We start from the raw sequence: 24,959 nt of genomic DNA on the forward strand, positions 1-24,959 counted from the left end.
CTGAAAGCTTTGTCCAAACTCTCCTGGAGCTCTGGCAGCCTTGGGGCTGTGACCATTCCCTGGGGAGCCTGTTCAGTGCCCAACACCCTCTAGGGGAAGGACCTTTTCCTGATATCCAACCTAACCCTGCCCTGACACATCTCCGGCCATTCTCTGGGTGATGTCTCTTGTCACAGGGAGAAGAGTTTGATCCCTGTCTCTCCACTGTCCCTCAGGAGGATTTCAGTGAGCTTTGCAAAGACAATACAACATGTTTTAAGTAAAGGATTCAGATTTATGATTAAGTTTTCATAACTCATAAGTCTGCTGAATGGAGATGTTTATCTTGGTCAATATCCACTTATGCCATCACTCTTCCTCTCTTTCCTCTAGGCCCCCCTCCACATGGAATTGTCATGCCTTGCCAGGTCTGTACATCCCAGCTGTGATCTTTATATCCAGTCCCAGCCAATTTCACACTAGGGGAGCTAAATGGGGCTGACAGCCAGCAGATTAGGAGGAACTGAGCTAGAAAATTAAGTGTCCAAAGGGAAAACAGATTTACTTTCAAAAGTGTGAACTCCAACCACTGCCAGAAGTTGCTGTGAATGCAGTTACCTGATGGTGTGTGCCATCCTCACTGACACATTGAGTGCAGACTTCTTCACTAACACAGCTGTCACCAAAAACCACCTTTCCCTCTGGGCAGAAGCAGCCTTCAGTGGGATAATCCTTGCAGACACTGACTTTGGTATTATTCTCACAGCTCTTCACACAGGTTCTGTGGCAGTGGTCGTACATCAAATGTGGGGCACATTTCATTGCTGAGCAAGACAGAGAAGAAAACACCACCTTTACTGAAGAGATCTTAAAGAAATGGAAATCAATCTTTCTTATCAAGCTTTTTTTAGAATTCTTTCAATTTTAGAAAGCCATCACCCACTGAATGGAGCTGGTCCCTTGCAGCACACATCAGCAAACCACATTTTCAGGTCACATCAATTAGCAGCAACATATGACTCACCCCTACAACAATACAATGCTTCAGGTGAGTGTTCACTTGTCAAATTTTGTTTCCAGCACTGTGCCACAGACAAGAATTTAGAGCTTTATGTGTATGGTAACAGTGCATGGTTAAGAGATAGACAGGACAAACTAAAGCATTGAAGATTTTGTTTTTGAACTTGATAGGCTGCAGTGCCCCCATCCAACTAAAGAAAGCTGACAAACAGAATATTTTGGTACTTCAAAGCTGAACCTGCTGGATTTCTGCATCTATTTAACAGAATTGCCTTATTAACAGAATTAATTGAAGCAAGGAATGTTGCATAGCCCTGTAAGCAAACAGAAACTTTCTACTGATAAGTTCACAAACTTGAGGATATTGTCTTTAAAAGCAAACACAAAATTAGGGTTACAGCTATGCAAAAAAAAACATGGACACAGCTTCCACACTGTATATTCCCTTGAGTCTATTTCTTCCTACAGCTTCAATTAGAAAAAGTGTTTTTTATTTCCCAGTCTGTGACTGCTATGAGGTTTATAAAACTTTATTTCAGTCTCCTGAGAAAAAACATTGAAAGAAAACCTGAGCTCCCAAATAAACAAACAAGAAAACATTCATCAACTAAACTGTCTACACACACTCTTCTAGCAGCCAATGGAGACAGAAAAAAAAGTCTTTAACATTAACCCTTTCCACGATAAATTCAATTATTTCATAGAATCATAAAATGGCTTAGTCTGGAAAAGACCTTAAAGATCATCCAGTTCCAATCCCCTGCCATGGGCAGAGACACCTTCCACTATCCCAGGTTGCTCAGAGCCCCATCCAACCTGTGCTGGGACACTTCCAGGGATGGGGCAGCCACAGCTGCTCTGGGAAACCTGTGTCAGGGCCTCCCCACCCTCACAGGGAAGAATTCCTTCATAACATCCAATCTAACCCTGCTCTCTGTCAGTGTGAAGCCATTCCCCATTGTCCTGTCACTCCAGGCCCTTGTCAAGAGTCTCTCTCCATCTTCCCTGTAGGATCCTTTCAGGCACTGCAAGGCCACAATGAGGTCACCATGAAGCCTTCTCTTTTTCAGGCTGAATATATCTGAATTCCAGAGAGTATATTCACCCACCCAGGGAGAGCAATCAGGAAGGGCTTGTAGTGCTTGGAATGTCCCAACGTGGCATGACAAAACCTCAAGTAAAATTCTACAAGAATGACAGAGACTGAGTGCACTGGGAGGAGGGAAGCAAGGTAATCCAGAACTGTATTACTGTTATTAAACATATAGTGGTGGAGTGATAATTAAGCTGTAGTGTCTATTTAGTCATTAATGCAACTTGGATAAATCAAACATTGACAATTTAAATTGTTGGCAGTTGCACACAGGCATTTGCTGGAAGAAGGACGATGATGTTATTGTTAGGACACTTAAGACTTTTATGCAATTAGCGTTAAAATGAGCAGCTCTTTGTCTATCCTTGTACAGGCTGTGTAACCAGGTACAAATTTGAAAACTGCACAGAGTTATTAAGGTAATCTGCTGACATCCAACTTTGGACATTGCAATTTGCAAAGTCTGGGTGAGGCAGTGAATTTGGAAAATGGCTGGCAATGTTTCTAGAAACCCTCTGCTTTCTAGAGCTAGGCTCCAAACAGACTGTTCAGTAGAAAGGTTAACAGGAGAAGGTGAAGAATAAGCCACCTCAAGAGTTATTTATTTGTACTTAATGACACCTTGCATTTTTGGCAGATCTTTGGGTATGCCTCCTAATAGAGCTTTAAGGAGAAACAAAAAACAGAAACAATAAACCAAAAGGGAAAAAAGAAAAACAGAAAGAGAAAGCAGAACCACCTGTCTATAAGAATTTAGGAGAGAAGGTATACAAAGGAACAGCTGTCTGAGTTTGGCTCCAGCATGGGTGTCTTGTTTGCCTTGGCTGAGTTCTGGTAATGCTCAATACTCACACCCTGCTACACAGGACAAACTACACTGCAAAACCCAGGCAGAAGGAGAACCAGACTTGCAAAGCAAATTACACCTGGTTCAGTTAGCCTAGTTGGCATGTCCTGGCAAGAAATAACACCACAGAGGTTATTTCCCCATTTTTCCCTGCAGCAGAAACTTAAAATCACACTGGCTCTTACACCACATTCCGAAAAGTTTTGGTTTTGATTGGAATGGGAGGATTTTGTGAAACTGTTACAAAGAGAAGTCTTATTTTGTGCCAGGTATGACAGTGACAGGCTGGGAAGCAGTTCCACCAGTCCAAAGTATGAGTTTCTCTGTCCACCTCAGACTGTACCAAGTCTGTATGAAGGCAATGATACCTGCTGCTTAAACAGCCTGGAAGACTCAGCCCAAACCTGGTGCCACAAAGGTTCAGTGGCTGCAGAGCCAGGTACTGTCACATAGCTGTGGTTACCTGTTCATAGTACCTTCTTTTCCCTCTAGCCTGGAATTCTACCAGTTATCAGTTTACCAAGAAACACTTTTTTCATAACATTCACCCTAGTGGCTGACCAACCAGTGATGAGATCTGCAACATCACTAGTACCATAAACTTGATCTGGAACAATGATTTTTTTGATTGAAAAAATTAACATTACACTGAGCTGTCCCAAAGCAGGGTAATTCCTACATCTACTTTAATACAGAGCAAAAAAACTCTTACGGCAAATCTCCGGCGTCCTCCAGTCCACGCAGACGCCGTACTCCCTGCAGATGTGAGCGTAGGAAGTGATCATCTCACAGGCCTCCTCCTCATAGCAGCTGCTCTCCATGCAGGCCTCGTAGAATATGTGTGGGGTGATGATGCTGTGGCACTGGGCAAAGAGGTTGGAGAGCAGGAGGTGGCAGTGGCTGGTTGCATGCTCGGAGCATCTGTCCTCCCTGCGGCTCTTGCAGACCTTGCCCGGCTCTGTCACCGTCCAGTCCTGGATGAACACGCTGCTGTCGGTGGTGACAGAGCCATTGTGCAGCACAAAGTCATTGGCGTGGTTCTGGTCACACAGCCCTGGTGAGTAAAGGGGAAAGAAAAGTCTCTGAGTAATCAGTGCTAAAATAAACCTAGGAGGAAGAAAAAAAACAAAATGGGAATGGGACAGATGACTCTGGTTCAAGGAATTCATGATACTCCTTATAGCTGTTGTCAATAGAGGCATAAATACCCTGGGTTTTGTTTCTCATTTCCTCACTAAAGGAGGTAAAATGTTATGCCAATCTCTGTACCAATTACACTCCTGAGGACACCATAGAATTAACTGACCCAGACACCAATTGCCCTCTCAAATTTTTCACCTTCACTGCAAGCACTGGTTGTATTTCTCACAGAAGTGAATTTGTAAGAATCTAAAATGAAACCCTCTTCCAAAAAGAAAAGCACAAATTTCCTTGAAAAGATAGCTTCTTGAAGCAAGAAAAACCAGAAAGCTGTCTCTGCTGTTCTTTCTAAAGTATAACTGGGCATCAGTGAGCTGTCACATTGAGGATGAGAGTAGAAAAACTTAGATTTCAAATATTCCCCCAAAAGTGTGGGACCAGTTCACCCAGAGAGTTTACAGATTTGGAGATTCACAAATAGCAATAAAGTAAATAGAAGTTCAAGCCCAAGTAGGAATCTGTTTAAAATACTAACTTTCAAACTTACCACAAAGCCCTTTTGTTCCCGAAGAAAAGCTCTTTGAATTAAGCCTAAGAATAAATTCATTGTTTCTTGGAGTAAATGTGAGATTATGTCCAAGAAGAGAGAACTTGATTTCATGCATTATATCTCCATAGGCAGTGATTTCAAACAAACCACTGGAATAGGGGATAAGAACCCTTTCACCATTAATAGTCACCTGTTCAAAAAAAAAAGTGAGGTCATCACATCAGTTCTAGCAAGCAGTTACAAATCAACCCAATTTTACAGTTGAAACATATTTTGATTTGACAAACACCTGAAGACCCAACTGAATCTGGACATAAACAATTTTGCCAGCTGAAGGTTTCTATTGATTCTAAAAACATACAGAAGTACTTGACTGTCATCCTGCAGAATTACACAAACAACTCTTCCAACATTTTCCTATATAAGTGCACTCTTTGAGCACCACATGTTTACAGACTAACCACCTCATGCTGTGAGGTTCAAATGATGCCTCAGTGGAAATCAAGGCTACCCAGCACCAGGCAGAATTTGGTGCAGGTGTTTTGGTCGCCTCTATTTTGCTACATGAGTCAGAAGAGATCGTTTTAACAAGTTGGCCAACTCCTGTATGTCTGAGGCTGAAAAATGAGTTGAGTTTGAATATTCTCTGCCTATAAAACAGATGTAAGGCATACTAAACTGCCTTTTCTTCTAATGCTGAGGTCCAGTTGCACACAAGGTGAGAAGCAACTCCCCAGACCTTCAGCTGGCCAGTCAGGCACAGCTCTGTGGGGAATAGAGTGCTCTCCCATGGACCAAACATAGTGTGAAGGACCTCTACCAAAACAGGGGAATTGGAGTGTAGTATGTCCTGTCTGTCATCCTGCCTTTCTGGCAGAAATGTCAGGGACACACTGCCAAATCTCACGTTCTTGACATTGGCACAGCAGCACAACAGGGAGAACAAGAGGAGAAACGTGTCTGGCTCATTATGTGAACACTGATTGTACCATGAAATGGAGAAGAGATGTTAAAAATAGGCTGAAACTGGATCAAGGGAACAAATTTTTCCCCATAACCTGAACTCTACAGCGCAAGCAGACAAGGCACAGTTGAATTCATGGTGTTTGCTTACTGCCATGTCACTGAAGAGCTGCACTGCCACACCACGATGCTTCACTTGGATGGAGTCCATGCAGTTCATCCGTGGTGCTGCTCTGCATGGTCCCTCATGGAGCAGGACTTCAACATCATGGTGCAAGTCTTGAAACAGGGTATAGGAGCAGTTTCCAGTCAGCTTAAAATTCAGCCCATCAAAAGTGACAATATGCTGAGATGAACTTCCTATACAGACACCTGGAAATAAACAATTAAAAAAAAAAAAAAAAAAAGTAGGCATTTGCTTTTAAATTTTATTATTTCTTCACACCTGTTGTGGGCATGGGGAACCAATTAATTGGGAAAGAGAGGATGGTAATGAATATCAAATGCTACAGCAAATCATTGAAAATAAACTTTGGTAAACTTCATCACATGTGGAGGTTTGTTGCAATATCTTTGGGAACAATAAGTATTATAAATGATTTGGATAAAATTGCAGAAAAATCCCTTTGCCTAAAACTTATTAACATTCAATACGATTTGGTAATAGATTTTATGTAAAAATAAAATGGGGAAAATCCCTTTCCCTATTGTAGAAAGACTGTAACACACCGTTCAACCTTTGCATTGCTTTATATCTGTACAGTGTTACATTTGATTCCAAATAACACTATTTCACCCATTTCAAATACATCACAAGTTGATACCCCGGGACTTTGTTTTTCAGACAGGAAACAGGTAAACTGCAGAGAAATAATATGCACAAATGGAAAAACCAATGGCCAGCTGACACCTCAATATCCTGGTTCATTGGGTTATAAACATTTCCTTGTCTTCAAAAACTGGGAAACAAGAAAGCATATAATCCCAGAAGAACCAAAACAAAACCTGATGCTTCTGGCTCATGTGTTTTCAAATCTCTCAGTTAAAGGGCAATAAAGGAAAATAAGGGCAATAAAATCAATGCCAGCAAAACATGTAAGGAGGAAAATTACCATTATTAATAATTCAGTACTTTGCTTCTTGCTGCGAATAATCTTTTTCCTATTCAGTGACCTTCAAATTTAATTTCCCTGGAAAAACAGCATCCAGAGGGAGGGAGGCATCCCTTTGGAGCACTGGAGCATCTTCACATATTTTACTGTAAATGCTTATAAAGTTCATATATAAATAACAATGAAATGAGTTAGCAATAAAACCACATTTCTCCATCTTTCCTTATTCATGGACATAAAACAAACTTAAGAGAATGAGAATCCTTTCAAATGTCTCATAGGTCTGTGTAGCACAAAATGCACTAACGTGATCCATTTCAAAGTAGTCCAAGACCACACAACAGCCATGAATCACATTGCAAATCATGGTGCTGCAAAATCTGTAACTAGTTCAGCAAGCCAGCACCTTTGCCATGTAACTCCTGAACTTCTCTGAACTCAGATGACCTGGAACACTTTTTCAAGGACTTCCTCTTTGCAGAAGCATTTGTCACCTCACCCACAATGTCAAGTCATGGCTGGAAATTGAGTTTTAGCTCTCTAAATGAGTGAATCACGAGTCAATGGGGCAGCATTTTCACAGGTCCCTTCCATAACAACAAGAGATGCTGCCTCACACTGAGCTCCCACTTAGTATCTCTTCTTTTATGCCCACGTCTGCTTTACTGATTGCTGAGAGTTTTGTCTCACACAGCATCGGAATCAACTTTTTCAGCCACTACAGATGTTGCTTCAGTTGGCACAGAATCACCCTGGCTGCACTGAGCAGTCAACAAAAGAAGATTACTTGACCCATGGGATTTTTTAATCAGCTGGAGGGGATTGGGGATTTTCTGTTCCCTCCTGTAACATGAAAACTTTCTACTTTTTCCTCACAAGTTGTACCATCTTAAGAAAAAAAAAAAAAAATGGTGGGGGGGTATTGTGGCTGATTAAATTCATAGAGATAAACAGTTCTTAGCTCATCTTACCTCAAGTGAACTATAGGACTTTTCATGATAATTTCATGATAATTCATGATAAGCTAACAGTATGAAAGGTTATTTTCATTTCATACTTTCAGAAGTTTTTTTTTATGAAGGTAGGTCTTGCATGCCCAAAAGTAATGCCTTCACGTTTCTATCTATGTGTTTAGGATCAAGAAATTTAATAAAGATGCACGTCTTATGGGTAGGTATCACTAAGACTATCTTTTAAACATTATAAAATACTTATAACTATCCATCTAAAATATTTCTACTTTTTCAAAGTCATTGTATCAAACCAGAAATGTTAGATTTGGAGTGTTTAGATCATCAAATATATTTTTAAGATATGCCAAAACTCGGGGCATAAAAAATTCTATATGTCTAGGAGTTCAGGTATCAAAATCCAGCTACAAGCTTTGATATTTCAAGCTGTGGCTTGAATAAATTGTAATTAAATCAGCCAGCTCAGTAGAGGACATTTTAAATTGAGATTATATGTTGTGAAACGGAGGTGTGTGTGTATATATAGGGTTCTGATCTACTTTTAAGAAGTAAACACATGAATTTAGATTTAAGCCCACTGATTTTAATAAATGGATCACCAGCCTCAGAGCTGCATCCCTCTAACCCTGTAAAGTTGAGTGGATGCACTTAATTCCTGTTCCTGTGATCCCAGCCCAGGCACCAATCTGTATTCAGCCTTTCTGTTCAGACACTCGGTGTGAAATTATCTGGATAAGGGAGAATTTTCTGTTATGTTTTTCTACTACACCTGCTTGATTGAGGTCAGGCCAAACCCTCAAGCCCTGAGACAGGCCACAAATCCACCACTTACTTACAGCTTGTCGAGATAAATTCCTGGTTTCTCCTACACATCCTCCTTCCCAGCTCATTCAGCTTTGGAAAATGAATGTGCGATTTCCTGATAAAACACTGTCACTCTCCTAATGCAAAAAATAAGCTCAGAGTGGCCCTGAACTTGCAAGCAGCATTAAGCATTCCAGCATCAGTTAGGCTGTTACATTCCTAATTATTTGCTTAAATGCCTATATAAAAATTAAACAGCAAATCCTCCTATCCTGGTCCACCTTTGAAGTGTTCAGTGGTTGAGAAGCTCCACTCAACATCCACCCAAACATTTTAGGTGATGGGGAGGAAGAGACACACATGGACAGGTACTCACATGGGCACATCCATCGGCAGCCGCAAGTTTCCTCCACCTTAACAGCAGGAAGGTTGCTGTGACAGACAGGCTTTGGCATCCTCTCACAGTTGATGTGGTGGCTCTCCAGAACTGTGTAATCTCCTGGGAAGCAGGTCACAGTGTGGCACTGGTCTGGCAATGTCCATTTATCACCAGGCTAGGGAGGGAAACACAGATATGTAACAACTGAAGCAAAATATGCAAAGTTTGGCTGGTGTCACGGAGCCACAGCCAGAGAGTGAAGTGACCCTGACAGCAGTACTGACATTAGCCTTGGAAAAATAAATAATGGAATGCACTGTATTAAGGAGTTCATGAGGATGAGAAAGTTTAAATTGGAAACACTAAGAAGCAGGCTGAAATTCCAAGCTAATGATAACAGTCTGCAATAGGAGATATTTTGTTCCAACCACCTATAGTCAGAGCTTAGCCATCCTACAATATGCATGGAGAGCAGAGTCAACAAAGAATTGCCCTCAGCTTTACTTCATATTTCAAATCCTTTAATTTCCATAAGCCACAGGTGATCAGAGCACAGCAGGAATTAATATTTGTTCCAAACTAGAAAGCTTGGAATATTGTGGTTATTTTATCAACAACTCTGAAACTTTAAAACAGTTCCTTTCTTCCTAAAGGGAAAATGTTCCTTTATCAGATCAATGTTGTTAGATGTACATACTGGATTTCTAGAGGAAAACAATTAAATGCAAAATACATTCCTGCTTTCTAAAAGGCAGTCTGAATTTTAAGGCATCAATATTATGTACTAATAAATGACAGAGAAATAGATGTGGAGTGTCTCAAGATTCCTATCTGCAGAGAGCTAAGCTCTCTGGCCCCAATCCTGCAGAGCTCTAAAGACCATAAGTAGGCTGAATGAGTTTTAAAGGTGTTCATCCCTGCGGTGCACATTCCCAGGAATATCCTCAAATGTGGGAAACAGCACTTCCCAAAGCTCTCTGCAGAGGTGAGTCCAGAAACACCAGTACAAGTGAAAAGGTGCTTCCATGAGCTGGGGAACTTTCCTTGATATTCACAAGCAGAAATGTGGGGAAGAAAAGAGAATTGATATTGGGCAAGGCCATCTCCCATCCTGTCCTTTGCAGTTTAACCATCATTCCCATAGAAGAGAAGAAAAAAGGGATAAAATACCCAAGTAACAACATAATTCACAAATTTATTCTTGTCAGTATGAAAGTATTTATCTGTATCTCTGAGCTATGGGATGCCATCAAGTCTAAACAAGAGCTGCCACAAAAAAATTACATATTAAATACAGATCAATTTACTGGACTTTTTTTATATGTTTCAGAACTTTGAGAAGACAACTGGAAGTTGCCAAATGATTTCTTCAGGCTTGTGAGCCTAGAGGAGCCTGTGAAAGAGTAACAAGAGGAGGTTTAAGAATGGAAAAAGTATTTGTATAGGAAGATTTAGAATGCTTTTTAATTACAATTGTCTCTCCTACAACTCACTGAAAGTGGAGCACCTGGAAGGGTACATACACAGCTGTGCAAGGCTGGCTTCCACACATATTTATTTGGTTTTATTTCAGTCCTTAATAGGGCATTTATTAGAAAACATCTAAGAGCTGGACAAGAAAAGCATAGTACAAGACACTAAAAAAAAAATAAAATTGAGGGATAAAACAGCAAGAATCCTTGTGCAGAGAAAAACACAGGGACTCTGAAGACAAAGAAAGCCTACATCCCAATTGACACAAAACTGTAGGAGCAAAAGCAGGACAGAAAGGGAAGCAAAATGAGGGTTTCTAAGCTGTGAAGGATAAGCCTGCCAGGACACTGCAGGAAACTTCAGACTTCCTCTCTGAGGGAGCTCTGAACCTACAGACCTGGGCGTGCACACTCTGAGTCTTGCTGTGCATCTGCAGGAGAGAGATCCCCGCACCTCAGCAGCTCCCTTGGCTGTTATCTCTTAGTTTAGATTATTTGTTTGTCTCTCCTTTAAGCCAAGAGCTGAACAATACTAGAAAAGCCATGGTAATAGCTCAGGAATATGGGGCTTTGCCACCTTAAAGAGCCTAGAAATGCAAATTGCTCTACAGATCACTTCATGAGGAAATATAAATATTATAAGACAAAAAGTCACTCTTCTATTATCACCTTTATGCCTGCTTCTAAATTTCAAAACAAAACTAACAATGAAAATTAACTGTGAAAAAAACCCCAAATTTATCATACTTGTCCCGATATTCTGCCAATTAGCAAATTAAAACATGAAACCAGTATTTCTTTACACAGCCTATATTTGGCACTCCTGCAGCCCCTTGCCACTGGATCTGAGGAGTACTAAAAACTTCCAGAGGTTCAAAGAACTGCTGAACAAACCCACAGAGGAAAAAACTATCAAATACTACCAAATACAAAAAGGCGTCACCTGCAGTTCAGGATGTCCCTGAGTAAGAAATTTTTTATGGCTAGGATAGTACAGGGAATTTTCATACATATTTATTAACATTGCTTCCCTGGATTCTGCTTTTGGCCACACAATACAGGGGGGTTTTTACAGATTTTTGACCTGACCCAGCATATTTGATCTGCTACTAACAATGACCTTAATCAAGAATATTCCTTCTACAGTCACTTCCAGGGTAGGGGTAATAACAAAACAAAACATGAAAAAGCAACAAATCATAATATTCCCGACACTAATAGGATTTAGGCTGAGATTTTTGATTCTGAGAACTCGGATTTCCTCACAAACTTGCAAGAGATCAGTTCCCACAATCTCCAGGTGCATGACAGACATTCCCTGTTGGGAAGCTGAGCCTCCTGCAAGAACTCTCTGAGCAACGCCTGAAATATTATGAAGCTGATATAAAAGCCTGTGTTTTCTGAATCAGGGAAGGAAGAGCCTTGATTCTTCCTCCCTGTGGATTTGTGGGCTGTGCTGGAAGAGGGGAACACAACAGTGGCACCTTGGAACCAGTGAGGCACAGCAGAAGATGCTGCACCACAGAGGTGGGAACTTCCATCCCATCCATGGGATGATCCAGAAGGCTCAGTGCCTTCTAACACTTATTTTTCCTGGCTGACAGAAGAAGCAACTCAAATTCCCCCTAAAGGCTGCCATTTGAAAGTGTGGTTCATTTTTATATGGACTGGAGCCCAGTCTGTTTCCTTCTAAAAGCATTTCGGCCAGAACGGAAATTGTGCTTTAAGTTTATCGCCCCCAAAAATGAAACCTGACATGTCTGAAATTCAAGTTTAGCCTTCCCAGCACTTATCTACACATACCTGTATCTGCTTCTAGGAGCCCAGAGGCCTGGACACATGCAGTTCAAACAAAAGCTGAGGTTTTTTGGGGGATTTTTGTTTGTTTCTTTGGGGTTTTTTTGTTTGGTTGTGTCTTAATAAAGAAGTTTTTCAAGTTTAGTTTCTATTTGTTGGGTTTTTTCTTCTCAATTAAGCTTCCAGCCTCAAAGCCATCAGATTATACTTAGTGCCTTATTTAGCTAAAGTCTTTCTGTGTTCTGATAAACTGATTGAGGCCAACTCTGTAAGGCAGCTTTGATATATTTCCTGTTTACATAATTCATATTCATTTATTAGCCACATCCTTCTTCACAGTCATGTCTTCACAAGGGTAAAACAAAAGGAATATTTTTATGTACTGGAAATTCAAGATAAATACCAGAGTAGAACTTATAACTGATCCCTACTAGAAAACATGGCACAATCTTATGTGAATATTTTTAAATGCATGAAGTATCAGACACTCTGAAAAACCTTGGCATTTCACCTGAGATGAAGATTCTGAACCATTTGTAACATCTGGAACATCACTTTCTTAGTGTGGGATCACTTTTTGAGAGATCAAAGTTTGCTAACATTTCTGAGCATTTTCTCAGGACTAATAAGAACTTTTATAAGCACAAAAAAAAACTCCAAGAAATTTGATTCCACTGCTAAAGAGACTATTTCCCCTAGAGACAGAACAATCACACAATAATTACCTTCCTGTAAAATTGTCATAGGGACAAGGTAATTATAATACTAGCAGAAGGACAGGGGCTGGACAATGATGCTGCCCCTGCACATGCACCTTTATTTTGGCCATATGTAGTTGTCCCAGAAGTTTTCTCACCAGGAGATAAAAATGCATTTTTTGTTGTCAGGGAAGACAAACACTGTCACAACTTTTGGTTCTGCACCAACTTCAATAACATTCAACACTCCCTGAGATGAGGTGATGTTAGAGGAAGGCTCTTCTGTGTGCAAAGTTATCCCACTACTTCAAAATCCAGCATTTTCCTCTTCCAAAATCATTCTTAATACTGCCCCACATTTTTTTGTTTAGGTTAACTGTGAAAATATTCATGTTCTTGCACAAACTTTGCAATTTAAGAGCTGATATCCAACTCAGGCAATGCACTTACTCTCTTTCTGTTTCCATCCTCATCTATGCATCCTCTGACTGGGTCTGAAAGAGAAGGAGACATTTTTTTAGTCACCCCACTCCCTTATCAAGCCTTGTAAGTGTTGTCACCAAAATACAGATTGCTTATGTAAAAACTTGATTTAAGCTGTGAGAAGTTTGGGGGAGTTTTGTGCCAGAGTGTGTGAATCTCTACCTGAAGGCTGCAGGAATTTGTCCAGAGTGTAACAAGAATAAGTCACAAAAGGCATAAACAATGACAGTGGTCTCAAAATACTCCATGAGCAATAACTGGGCTGCAATTCTACAGCTTTTGGACACTTCTTGTACAGCCACAGCCCTGCCCAGATGGTGCTTAAAGGATGAGTATGGCTTTGGCTCTGAGGCACAGTCCAGCCTTACCTCAGCACCTTGTGATCCACTGAGAACATTCCTGGGAATTAGCAGGTAATGAGAATTTCCACACTCACATTTATTAAATGCAGGAAGATCAATACAGCATAACTACACAAATAGCTGCACTCAAATTCAGTTTCCTTACATTTAATCTTACTTTGATGAGAATTTTTTCATTTAATCAGTTAAACAGTCACAGAATACCACTGAATTGCAGTTTCTACGTGTGCTCTCACTACCCACCTAAAGATATTTTGGAAGCAATTTCATTTTTGTACTATGACATGACAAAGTCTCTAGGATATTAAAACACTAACTAGCAAACTCTTTGTAGAATACTAGACTATGCTGTCCTATATACACACTCTGCTCTGTCTTTTCCAGGATAAGTAATGTATTTTGAAATCATTTAGGAACTCTTTTAAACCTTTTTTTAATGGTATTATTTTTGGTACACTTCCATACAAAAGGCAAGACTCCCTCTGCACGAGAAATCCAACTGTACGAGTCTAGAGGGGAAAATTATACTTTACAGATTGTACGAAATTTATATAAAACAAAACAAACGGGGGGGAAATCCAAACAAAAAATAAATCCCTACCCAAAAAAAAAAAAAAAAAATCATCCTATAGCAAAGTCTCTACCATCAGCAAAAGGGAGAGCTGGATTTCTCAGATTTTAGGTGTTGAAGATGTCTATGGAGCTGTTGGAAAAGCTTTCATAAAAAATACAAAGCTTTCACCTCTAGTACTGATAGGTTACTGCACAGATTGTAGTAAGAAATAGTTACTGGCTCCAAATTCCTTCTCCCCATCCTATATCTTGGATCAATGTAATTTACAGCAAGAAAAATCACATATTTTACAGTGTGAAGAGAGGAAACGCATCTTTAAAAGCTTATTTTAAAAGAGAGGAAAAGAAAATGGCAGCTGTTTAAATCTAGAAAATGGCAGCTGTTTGATGCTCTGGAGAGATTTTAAAAAGCCAGAAGTGATCCCAGCGGAGGCTGATCGGATATCTCCGAGCTGGGCTGTGAACACTCTGCAACTTCCTCATTCTCAGAGGTCCTTGGCTCTGCAAAAAAAGTCCATTTATTGTAGTGGAAATGTAGCTAAGCCCTCGTAATGCTGGCAAAAACCTGTGCAATGACTAACACAATGAGGCAGTGGCTTGTGGTGAGAACGTGTGGATGTTATTGGAACAGGAATAACAACAAGAGGATGAGGGATAAAGATCCATATCCAGACCAAGGAGGTAAAAGATGTAAAATCCTGGTCAGTGTAGAAGCAAAGTTCTTAGAGGAGGAGTGTTGTCATCTACAAATAAATGAATGCATATTTAAAATATTTTACACTTTTTTTCCTAGTATCTATTTCCCTGGGAAAGTAAATTCTTTATTATTTTTCTTTTTGCCTTCTATATTGGCTAAATTTTTTGCAGACATACACAGAACACCTAAAAACCACATAACTTGAAATCTTTGCTCACAACATTTCTGAAAAAGTGTCTCATTCATTCATGACAGCTTCAACTTTTCTGGTGTCCTTCAGTTACTGACCAGTCCTTATCAAGATTTTTACCAAGATTGATTCTTACTAAGATGGTAGCTTGAAAGATCAGGCCTAAGCAGTTCTAAAACCCTTGCTGGAATTGGGCTAACTGGAATAGCAGCTAGATACACATTTAAAGGACTCAAATTTGGTTTCACACCTAAGTGATCGTGGTGGTCTAAGTCAGAATTTGCAAGGGTTGTCAGTGGAACACTAAAAATGGAGCATCTGATGGTCTTCTAATATCAAGAAAAATCATTGTGGTTGTGAATTTGGATTTTTGTGTTATGCTCCAGGCACAAGGTCACGACTTTTGGACTTACCCATGCAGACTTTTTTGATAAATTCACTGTTCAATGTGATCATGGTGGACAAATCTTCAAAATTCTGGAGCTTCATGATTCTGTTAGCAGCAGATGGCCCAGCCAAAGTCCTCAGCTGCTCTTCATCATATCTGCTCCCAACACCAACTGGGAACAGAGACACCCCTAGGAAAAAGAAGGAAGGGTTTGAAAGAGGCAAAGCACAGGAAAAAATCATTGGTCATGGATGTGGAGTGTTCATCCTTGGAAGTATTTCAAGGATGTGGCACTTGGCAGTGCTTGGTTAACGTTGGACATGGCTATCTTAAAGATCTTTTCCAACCTAAAGATCATACTTTGATATTTTTTTTTAAATTTGCTTCTTAAAAAATAAAAATAAATAAATAATAATAATAAATTAACCAAAAAAAAAACACCAATTGGGAAAAGTTTTTTCTCCAATACTTAATTTTCATGTTACTTGCATCATTCCCCCCACATTGGCTAAAGGCAACTAAGAGCTGGAAGGGTGCTGCTCTAATCACACTCTCAGCTAGGATGAGCTCTATTAGTCTTAAGCATAATAAGATCATTCATGGGCAACAAAACACAGCTGCAGACTTAATGACAACATCTTCACTCTTTTTAAATGGGAAAAAAAAATCTCAATATGCTGTTTTCTTTCTTTGGTTACATGGCAATTGGATTATTTTCAAACCATTTAATTAAAAATAACAGTTGATAGTCATTATACAGTCCATGCCTTATTCAATAACTCCCAGAGCAACCTTCAAATGAAGTCAAAGTTCCTCAGCTGAACACCTGAAGAAGTTGAGGTACAGAAACAACAGCCAGAAAACTTGAAAAATCATCAGACAGCACACTGATAGCAAAAGTATATTCCTGTAGAAGTCAGGGCAGAATCTGATCAAAACCTCTAATTATTATTATCATTATTATCTTTATAATTATGACGATTATTTTATTTATAATTATTATTATTAGAGTGAATCTTTCAAGTTTCACTGTACTGCAACAGTATTGAATTTATGATATTAGACCACATTTCTGTTATCCCTGTCTACCACAGGATCTCAGAAAACAAAATGCTACTAATCTGTGAGTCCTGGGGAAGCTGTCAGCCTTAATTGCAGATTGGTCCTGAATTTCCCAGTACCTCAAAGGCATCTTCATGGAGCACGTTTTGTTCAGGTCTATTCCTTACCACAACATACGCACAGTAACTCAAGAACCTACATGAACGCATCAGTGCCTTAATTTTCCATCTTTTGCTCTGGCTCATTACTTAAAAAAGTAACAACTCTACTTATAAATAGTGACAGTGAAATGAGGTTTACTGTTGACTCTTGCAGAAAGGGCAGCAGCCTCCACAGCATCTTGTGAGCTCCCTGACACGATGACGATGGCGACCTTTGATGCGCTGGGTCTGCCCCCGTGGGACTCTGACATTGCATTCTGCACCACAAAATCAATGGCATTCCCTAGGAAGAAATGAAAAGAGAAGTGAGAGATATAATAGAAAAGTCACAGGAGGCTATAGAACTACATCTTATATTGCTTTAGTGTGTTATGCTAGTAGGTAGTGAAAAATATTTATTCTTAAATGACTTTTAATGTCTGATTTATTGCAGCTGCATGGAAGATCTCAGCTATAAAAAAAACTTCCAGTATTTATTAAGACATCCAAACACAGGAGGACCATCCTTAACTCCATTCCTAGACCATCCCAGTCTCTGCAGTGATGGGAATTTTTTTTCCCTTTTCCTTAGCCACGATACCAAAGTTACACTCCTCACTGTAGTTACCTTTCCCAGAAGCATTGTCATCCCTAAAGGATAGAAGGTTGTATTCCTGCTTCGAACTGCCAAGCAACACTGACATCCAGTGGTGAGCTCATCCACAGCTTGGCATCACCCTGAGCTGTTCACACAAGTTGTTTCTCACTCCTATAAAAGATCTGGTGCTTCCCGAATTTCATCGACTTTCCCTACGAGTGTGAAAAGCCTCTCCTGCCTCCACACTACCAGCAACTTCTCTGAAATTTAAACTCTGTGTAATCCGTAATACAACTGGGTGATCCATATTAAAATAAAAACAAAAAATACACACTAAACCCTACAAAACTTGCAAAGAAATTCTACCTGAGCTACCAAATCAAAAGGGAAGTTGCTGCCCCTTCATTTAACATCTGTGAACACTCAGGAAAATTTTTGTTGATAATTATGACCTCAACAAGAGAGCACTTTGTTAGCACTTGCATTTACACATGTATTTGCACAAATATTTACACTGGGAATCATGATATGCAGCTTTCTTAAAAGCTTCTTTGGGCTTGGAAGTTATCAGGTCAGGAAGTAGAAATGAAACCGGGTGACTGATGGGACATTCAGGGCAAACAGTAACTGGTGAATAATAAACACTTGAAAGAGTATTTCCTCTGAGTAATCTGCAAGAGCTGTGGAGTAAAAAATAGGTTTGCCTGAGGAATTCACTGTAAAATTCATAATAACAAATGCATTTGTAAATCAGCCTTGTAGATAATTCACCAGCACAGCACACCTCAACACTTTGTACACTTGATATCCTCCTGCACCATGTCACCCACACCTTTTCAGTGATAGAAGTAAAAAAACCCCTTTTTTCCAAGCTGCTGCTAGCTTAGACAAATTTTAGGAACCTCACTCAGCACATTGATTATTGATAAAGCTTGGAGAGCTGGGATTGTTCAGCTTGGAGAAGGCTCCAGGGAGACTTCACTGCAGCCTCACAGTATTTAAAGGAAGCTTATAAAAAAGGATGAGAGCAACTTATTATAGCAGCAGGTAGGGGAAGGGGACAAGGGGAACAGTTTTAAACTAAAAGATAAGAGATTTAAATTTGATGTGAAGAAATTTTTTTACTCAGAGGGTCTTTGAGGCACCAGTGGAACAGGCTGCTCGGGGAAGTTGTGGCTGTCCCATCCCTGGAAGTGTCCCAGGCCAGGTTGGATGGGGCTCTGAGCAACCCGGGCTAGTGGAAAGTGCCCTACCCATGGCAGGGGGATGGAATGAGATGATCTTGAAGGTCTCTTTCCAACCAAACCATTCAGTGACTCAATAAAATAGCAACAGCAGTTGGATATTCAGTGAAAACCTCAACATTCTGAATGTTTTCCGACTTGCAAAAAAACATATTTTAAAACAACATTATATCATTATTATGGTGATTCCATCACACAAACTACTATTCCTGACCACTAAAAATAACTAAGCTCAGGTATTAACTCATGTCCTACTCAGCTGTTCCACAATCCTGTCTACAAAAGGTTTTATGTCTGTTGAGGTAAATATTAGATACAGAATGGCACATTAGCTAGAAATAACAAATTAGGATAAAACAAAATACAGCAAATAAATATGACTATATTCAAAGTCCCTGAGATTGCTCTAGGATGGTCACTGTGCCAAAAGATTGACTCATTTCCCTTTGGTCCTACAAATAATTACCAAAAAAAAAGTATTTCAGTTTTTCAACTTTTAAGTATATTTTAGGTTAAACTTTTGCACAGTAAGAATCACAAATTATTTTTCATTCATTTGTGAGAAGCACTTGAAATTTCTGTATTTATTTTCTTTAATGACCCTTTGACTTTTGTGCAGTTGGTGTGGTCAGCAGTCACTCCAGCTCCATTTTTCTTCTCACATTAATTTTAAAAATGTTCAGAATCTCCATACATATTTGCAAACTGAAAAAAATCCATTATTTTTATAATTTCTCATAAAGAAATCAAATACCATTGTAAATAGAACCAGTGACCATTTCAAACGCTCCAAAAGCAGTTACTCAATTTAATGCATGGAAAATTTGGTTTAGCAAAGTAAAAATTCTTTGGATTTCTCCCTTTATTTTGAAGCCAGCTCTAGAGAAAAGAGCCAGGTGTCTGAAGACATAATCAAATGAACACTTTTGTCCTGCTAGAGGGATTCACAAAGTCCCCATCCCAAGCTGGAAGCTGTCACTTCTCAGCTCTTTGTCTCTCCATCTCACCACAAAGGGAAGTACCAAATCCCACAGAGATTAAAACTATTACTAAATAAAAACTATTCACTGCTAAAATCAACCAACTTGAACATTTTCATACTGTGACACTGCAACGCAACAGAAACCTGACATTTTCATACCAGTAAAGGAAATAAGTATTTACACTGAATCAAACAACACCTTGCACAAGGTTTTATTGAGACTGGAAAGAGTGTTCGGAGCATGGAAACATAAAGACAATCCCAGATTGGTTTGGGTTGGAAAGAACCTTAGAGATCATCCAGATCCAGCTCCCCTGCCATGGGCAGAAATGTATTCCTCTAGCCCAAATTGTTTTCAGCCATTTCAGCCCTTCCTTCAGCCCACCAAAGGTGGTGAGCCCCCAGCAGCCTTCCAAGCTCAGTCAGTAGGGTATGACTGCCACTCATTGGGCATGTCCAGGGAGAAAAAAAAAAAAAAAAAAAAAAAAAAAAAAAAAAAAAAAAAAAAAACAACACCACAAATAGATAAAAAGTGAAAACAAAAACCCAACTGGACTATATAGGCTACTTTAGGAAAGACAAAACAATAATTCCAAGCACAGAACAGCATCTTCTCCCCATCCTTCAGTGCTCATATTTGGCATAATCGCTAAATAATGACTATGAAGATTTGATGCTGAAATTCTGAAAGTCAGAAAAGGCTTTTTTAGAACATTTTCCTGATTGACTTGACACCTGATGGATTTTAAAATTAGACTTGTATTCTGAAGTAACGACTCAGAATGGTTCACACAGAGGTTCCTGCAAGGACTGCAAGTTGATTAGACAGACATGAACAAGCTTTAAGGACAAAAGACAATCTGTTGAATAGGGTTGGAGGTGTTTACTAGGAGTCTACAGGGACTTACACTAGATTCTGCCTTATTAAATAGTTTCATTAATGATTTGGATGGGAGAGTTAAAATGTTCAAAAAGGCATGTTAATCTGAATCACAAATATTGGATTGGGAGCAATCATGAACATCATGGAATTAACTGAATGAACACAAGATGCCATAGAAATATTTAAAATATATCCAAGAAATGAAAATGAAGATTCATCCCAGAATTAGCCAATCTGGAACACACAGACATTTAATGTTTTGGTGGATGCCTCAGGGAAAGCAAAAACTTCCTAAAAGCAACTTTTGCAATTATTTTCTTTAATTTTGTCTGAAACAAGGAATGAAATGTAAAGCCCCTTGAGGTTCTGTGGAGTTGTGACAGATGAGGGATTCCAATTAGATGGAGGATCCTGCTGGGAACTTTTGAATTTGTGCCTTAAGTGGCCTCTCCTTTAGCATCTTGACAAAAAAGATACCACAAGAGATATTAATCACCCACAAGTTCTGAAAGCTGCCTGGGAAAGAAACAAAAAAGGAATGGTTCCTCAGAACCTTGAAGTGATACAGAAGCAGCCAAAAAATATCTGGGATGGTGGGTATTCCAGACTGCAACTATTTAACCAAGGACTTCTCTAACCAGGAAAAACTCCCCACAATGATAATCCCAGAATCATAAAATCACAGAAGAGTTTGGATTGGAAGGGACCTTAAAGATCATCTCATTCCAACCCCCCCTGCCATGGGCCAGGTCTATAATCCTGATGCTGGTCATTGTATTTTAATTTAGGCTCTTGGCACTGAATTGGGATTTTTCACTGAAAATAGAAGATTATTTTAACTTTGAGATATATCAGCTATTGAAAACTAATCCCACAGTACTTTAAGTGGTCAGTTCTTGGTACATGAATATTGCTATTTTGGCATTAACACACATTGATTAGCGTGTGGTCAACTTTTCATGAGCAGCACAAACCTGTCAGTCCAACATCACTGAATGGAACAGGCACCAAAAAAACCTCTCCTCTGCTTTCCTGTCTCTGCAGGTCACAAATCCTGCATTTCTCTTACCACCGAGGGCTTCTGATAAACCCAGACTCCACCAGGAGCTCATTCGACTCAGAAACCTTCTAAGAAATGAACAAGGAAAAAAAGCATTCCTACTGTCTTAATCCTGACAGAAAAGCCGAATGCTGCTAATCAAATGTGTTAATAATGATGGAAAGTTGGAGGAAAAATATAAATTTAAGATTTTTTTTTTCTTGGAGGGAGTGGGGGGAAAATATTTCTTTCCCTAAAGATGCTTTTATACAGCTGAGCCAAATAGAACACACTTCCTTCAAATTTTGAGGCTGAGGCAGGAAAATGTCAGCTTAAATGAGCGACTTTTACTAGGGCTATAAGGAAGCAAAATAATATTTTTATAAAGTGTTAAGCAGTATTTACTGTAGGGATTGCTCAATCTGCTCCCTGTGACTCTCCTAAACACCCACAAATGCTGAACAGAGACACATTTATGTGATTCTCAGTTCTCTTACAAACATCACTTTAGTGTTTAGTTTCCTTCTTTTTTTTTTTTTTCCTTCAGTTGTTTCTTATGTGAAGTTGTACATGATTTCATGATGTCTGAATAGCCCCAGAGCTGCTTCTTGATAGGTTATTTGAGCCAAAAATCGCCTGATGTTATTGAATGGCCCCACTGCACAAGCATGGGAAAGATTTGTGGTATAAACTGCTCTTTCTTGTTCTTTCTATGCCCTCAGATACTCAGTAGTTTTTTCATTATTTCTTACTACTAAAATCTTTCTCTCCTGGAGTTTCCTTATGGCTAAATGATGCAGGAAAGGAAATGCTTTCTACAGTAAGACTTCTGCAGTGGCAGCAACAATTCCCCCTGCACATAGAGCTTTTTGGACCAAAATAGCATGATTTGGATCAGCAAAGATGCAATTAAAAAAATCACTGAATTGCTCTTCTACCATAGGGCAGGCAGTGCAAATAAGAAGAAACAGCTCTGTATCTGATAGCAATGATATTTTTGATGGGTAAAATTCAGTCAAGCAAAGGCTGGAAAAGATTTCCTAAGAAAATGCAGTGTCCAGACTGGGCCATCTACACTTGTCAAGCAGCCTCTACATTTCCTGAGGCCCAAGCACAGACGGAAGGGCCTGAGTGACCCTGCACTTCTGGGAATGCTGTCTCCTGCACAGCCAGCCACATTCACACAAGGTGCAGGGCAGCACCACAGCGACTTATTTTCATGACTTCATTTGGGAGGAGCTACTTCTACTCTCCATTCCACTTTGGTTCATTATACCACATCCCCGATCACGGTCTCTGAGCATTTTCCAATGAGACATAAACAAATCACTAACAAGGATGTCATGTGGCTGCCTCTCCCATTTCATTTCCCAAAGGCCGTGTTTGCTCTGTTTATCCTGCAGTTCCGCGCGGCTTTCTCCACACATTACATGGAAGGCTTCACAAAACTTATCTATTTGTGTGCAACAATTCATCCCACAACGAGCCTATAGAAGTCTCATCAGCCATCTGGTATTTTTATTTCTCCAGGCTGAGAAAGCAATCAGAGCTAATCCTCCTGCGAACTATGGAAGTCAGGTTTTATTTCGCACTTTTCTGTACAAATAACTCTTTATAGTCCAAAGACCCCAAGACTCTGTGTATTCCTTAACTCTTATAGGAACATGATAGCAGATAGGTGGCTGCTGGAGTAAATGTGTTTCAAATCCAGAAGAACAAGATTCTCAAGGTATCTGGTGAAAGATGCTGTAGGAGAACAATTTTTTGCTGAACCCTGCAACTGATATTTGTGTGCGCACCAAGTTTCCACGGACCCAGTAGGAAATCTCTGATGTTTTAGCTCATGAAAACTGAAGTGGACCTGTCTGTCTGGAACAGAAAATGGCATTTTACAACTCTCTCTTCAAGTAAGCTGAGGAGTTGCCTTAGGCAATCCTTATTCCCTGCTCCCTGGCACCATCCCCAACCTTGTGCCAGCCCAAGTCCCTGTGGAACCAGCATGGCAACTTGGATGAGGGAAGTGAACCACACAGAATATAACTCTTGGTTTGCTATTTTTCAACCAGATGGGTTACACTGGCTCAGCATAAACATCTGGCAAGGGCAGCTCCTGAAGTCAGCATGATCAGTTCTGCTCCTAAACGTCTCATTAACCAGAAAGGTTAATGATCAAAGGTCTTTGCTTTTTAATTATGCTTTGCTTGCTTCAAAGATAATGAATGCAAATCATGAGCCTTACTTCAAGGCTTTTTTCCAAAATACATAAAAAAAACCCCATAATTTGTGTAATCGATGAATACATTTTAATAGAAAAAAATTGAACCACAACAAGAGGTTGAACTTTAACAAGAAATGCCACCACTTTGACATAAATTGGTGCTTGTAGCCAGCCTTTGTTTGGCATTCCTTGGGGTTTTGTTCCCCCACCCCTTTGTTTAAACACCAATATTCACAAAATCACTCACCTAGTCTGGTAGGACCTTGCTCCCTTTGTTGAATGGACTGCACCATCTCTACAAGCCTGTCAGTCTCTTGAGGCACGTTCCATGAAATTTCTAGATTATTTTCCCTGGCATACTGGAGGACTGACACATGAATAGAAGAATTGCCTGAAGCAGAAAATAAACATTTTAAGCAGTGGAGGTGAATGTCTTAAAATAAATCTAAAGAAGACATCAGCATTGTGATTTACATTAGGCACAACTGGACAGTGGTTTTCCATCAGACTGTGAAAAGATCAAAACTGAACTATTCCCTGGTGAAAAAAACATGCAAGTCCTGCTGGAAACAGTTGCTTTTCTCTCAGGAGTCAGCATGCAGTATTTTAGCCCAGATCAATATGACAGTAACTGGAGAATTTCATTTTATTGATCTCCATTCAGTATTATTCCTATTTTGTTTTAAAATTCTCTAAATACCCCTCTCTTCATTTTTTTAACATGCATCTTGTTTTGTACAAGCAGTAGATTGATGCCCCATTTGTCAGATGGGCCAAGCTCCCTGGATCATTTAATGCCCAGTTGCCTCTCTCATACAGTACTGGAGTGATGTGCATGGAACAAAGTGAAGGGGAATGAAGAGAAATTCCAAATTATGCTCCTCTCTGACATCCTGATTTTACATTATGTAAGATGTACAAATAAAACTATTAATGGAGCATTTATATAGATGTTAAAAACTCCAGATTTGCAAAATTGAAGCAGGCAATATGCTGTTTACAGTGATGGGCTGTACTTCTCTTCATGGCCTCCTACTGAAGGTACTTATGTGTAGAGCACAATGAGTCTTTATCAATGCTCTGCAAAACATATATGAACACTACCAATAACATCAATGCTCCATGGAAATGGTTTAATGCTAGATCAAAACAATAAAATTCTGATTTAAAAAAAATAAAAAATCCATGTTTGTTAAACATTACTGGGAAAACACAGGAACCTTTTCAGCCTCTGCCATGCAGATGGACTTGGTACAACTCACACAATGTCTTAAA

General features: G+C 39.6%; 1 protein-coding gene across 1 annotated transcript in view; it reads right to left on the minus strand.

The window, feature by feature from the left end:
- VWF (von Willebrand factor) overlaps positions 1-24,959 on the minus strand; it is a 112,947-nt gene that overhangs the window by 23,137 nt on the left and 64,851 nt on the right. Inside the window, exons 30-38 of the mRNA XM_083860020.1 lie at positions 23,932-24,075; positions 16,881-17,024; positions 15,544-15,708; positions 13,276-13,319; positions 8,856-9,033; positions 5,744-5,964; positions 4,627-4,819; positions 3,652-3,993; positions 598-803 (exon numbers count right to left, since the gene is read on the minus strand). Coding sequence (XP_083716146.1) covers positions 598-803; positions 3,652-3,993; positions 4,627-4,819; positions 5,744-5,964; positions 8,856-9,033; positions 13,276-13,319; positions 15,544-15,708; positions 16,881-17,024; positions 23,932-24,075 — 1,637 coding nt within the window. The remainder of the gene's footprint in view (positions 1-597; positions 804-3,651; positions 3,994-4,626; positions 4,820-5,743; positions 5,965-8,855; positions 9,034-13,275; positions 13,320-15,543; positions 15,709-16,880; positions 17,025-23,931; positions 24,076-24,959) is intronic.

The sequence above is a fragment of the Zosterops lateralis genome (assembly GCF_965231275.1).
Source record: "Zosterops lateralis genome assembly, chromosome: 4".
In the NCBI taxonomy this organism is placed as follows: Eukaryota; Metazoa; Chordata; class Aves; order Passeriformes; family Zosteropidae; genus Zosterops; species Zosterops lateralis.